At 52.8% G+C, this 1581-nt stretch overlaps 1 protein-coding gene across 1 annotated transcript in view; it reads right to left on the bottom strand.

The window, feature by feature from the left end:
- Positions 1-85: 85 nt before the first annotated feature.
- LOC101850993 (carbohydrate sulfotransferase 13) overlaps positions 86-1581 on the bottom strand; it is a gene marked incomplete at its 5' end in the record, with an annotated part of 4142 nt that continues 2646 nt past the window's right edge. Inside the window, 1 exon segment of the mRNA XM_005109602.3 lies at positions 86-1516. Coding sequence (XP_005109659.2) covers positions 257-1516 — 1260 coding nt within the window.

Genomic DNA, 1581 nt, shown 5'->3' on the forward strand with positions numbered 1-1581 from the left:
ATATTTTAAATAGTCACCAAAAAAGTGTTGAAAAAGTCACCAAAAATTGTATAAAAAGAAAACCCAAAAGCAAACAAAAACAAAACAAAACAAAAAACACGACCAATAACATTTTTAAAAAAACCATTAATTTAAATTGGCCAATGATCGGAACGTAATATCAGCTTCTTTGATTTCACCATTTTGACGACAGTCAGATTTCATGAGTATGACACCCTTAAAAAACACCAGAAAAACCAACACACACTGAAAACTATCACACTGTGTTGAGATTAAAAAGCACATCCCTCCCGCGGTATTGTGCGACCGACTCGTGGTCGTAAATAAAGTCGGGCCTGGGGTCGTACTGAAACAACCGGAAGTCTGGTAGGAAGATTTCTGTCAGCGCCTCTATATCCTCGGCACCCACCGTGCTGTAAGCCTCGGCCAACACGGACCACTTCTGCTTTCTCAGTTTCTCGGGGTCTGCCTGCTCGTGCAAGCGTTTTACCGTATCTGTGAACGTCTTGACAGTCGGCTCCCGTCTCTGCCCCTCCGCTCTGTTAAACCCCTCCCCTTTATGAAGCCCCTCCCCCACCGACCACGGGAAAGAGTTCTCCAACAACAATACACCCCTAATCTGCAGCTTTCTCCAGATCCTCCTCAGCGCCTCCCCCCACGACATACACTTGAGGATCCCTGCCCGCCACCCCCACGGGCTGAAGGTAGAGTCCAGAATAGCGTCGGCCGTGGCGTGGTGCGCCCACGTTTTGAGCCTCTCTCGACTCACTTTGTGACCCAGGAGGTCAAGGGTCAAGGCCACGTCGGGCACGAACGTCTCCATCTTGCCCACCACTGTGTAGTTAAGCGCGCAAGGCTTGCACTGGTCGTACGTGGGCGTGAAGTGGGCGTCCCGGCGCTTGTCGTTGGTCCGCTCGCTGCGCACCACGTACCGGATGAACTCGGAGAACGTGACGTCATGCCCGCACACGGACCGACCTCTCTCGGAACCGGCGCCGGGTCGGAACTGGGCCACGATATGCTTCCCGATCTCCCCCCAGAAGTAAGGATTGGGCGCGAACAGTTTATCCGTGTATCCCGACAGCAGACGAGAAAAAGGCTCCCTCACGAACACGATGGACGTGGAGTTTTCCAGAAACCTGGTGGAGTTCTCGGACGTCAGGGGCAGTAACTCGGTGAGCACTTCCCGCTTGGCCGCCAGGGCTCGCTGTATGCTCACCTCGTACGGGTTGTGCAACTTTCTGCCTTCCCGCACGGCGTAGAAGACTCGGCGGAAGAACGTGGAGCCCACCTTAAGCAGTGGACAGTACAGGTACCCGTTCCGTGTATCCACCTCTATGCGGCCATACGCCCACTCCGCGCTGGACAGCCCAAACAGCTGCTGTTGCTTGCCCTCGCACTCGTGACGTAGCTGCTGGATGCGCGCGCGCTGTTCCTGGCGGAGTCCCTCCATGGGGTAGAAGGTTCGATTCCCGTGAAGGTCGTCCTCCAGGATTTCCATTCTGCCTTTGCTCACCTGGGGAAAGACATAATGTTTGTTTTTGTAATTGTCAGTATTATTATTATAGATTATTATTATTA

The sequence above is a fragment of the Aplysia californica genome, unplaced genomic scaffold (genome assembly GCF_000002075.1).
Source record: "Aplysia californica isolate F4 #8 unplaced genomic scaffold, AplCal3.0 scaffold00795, whole genome shotgun sequence".
In the NCBI taxonomy this organism is placed as follows: Eukaryota; Metazoa; Mollusca; class Gastropoda; order Aplysiida; family Aplysiidae; genus Aplysia; species Aplysia californica.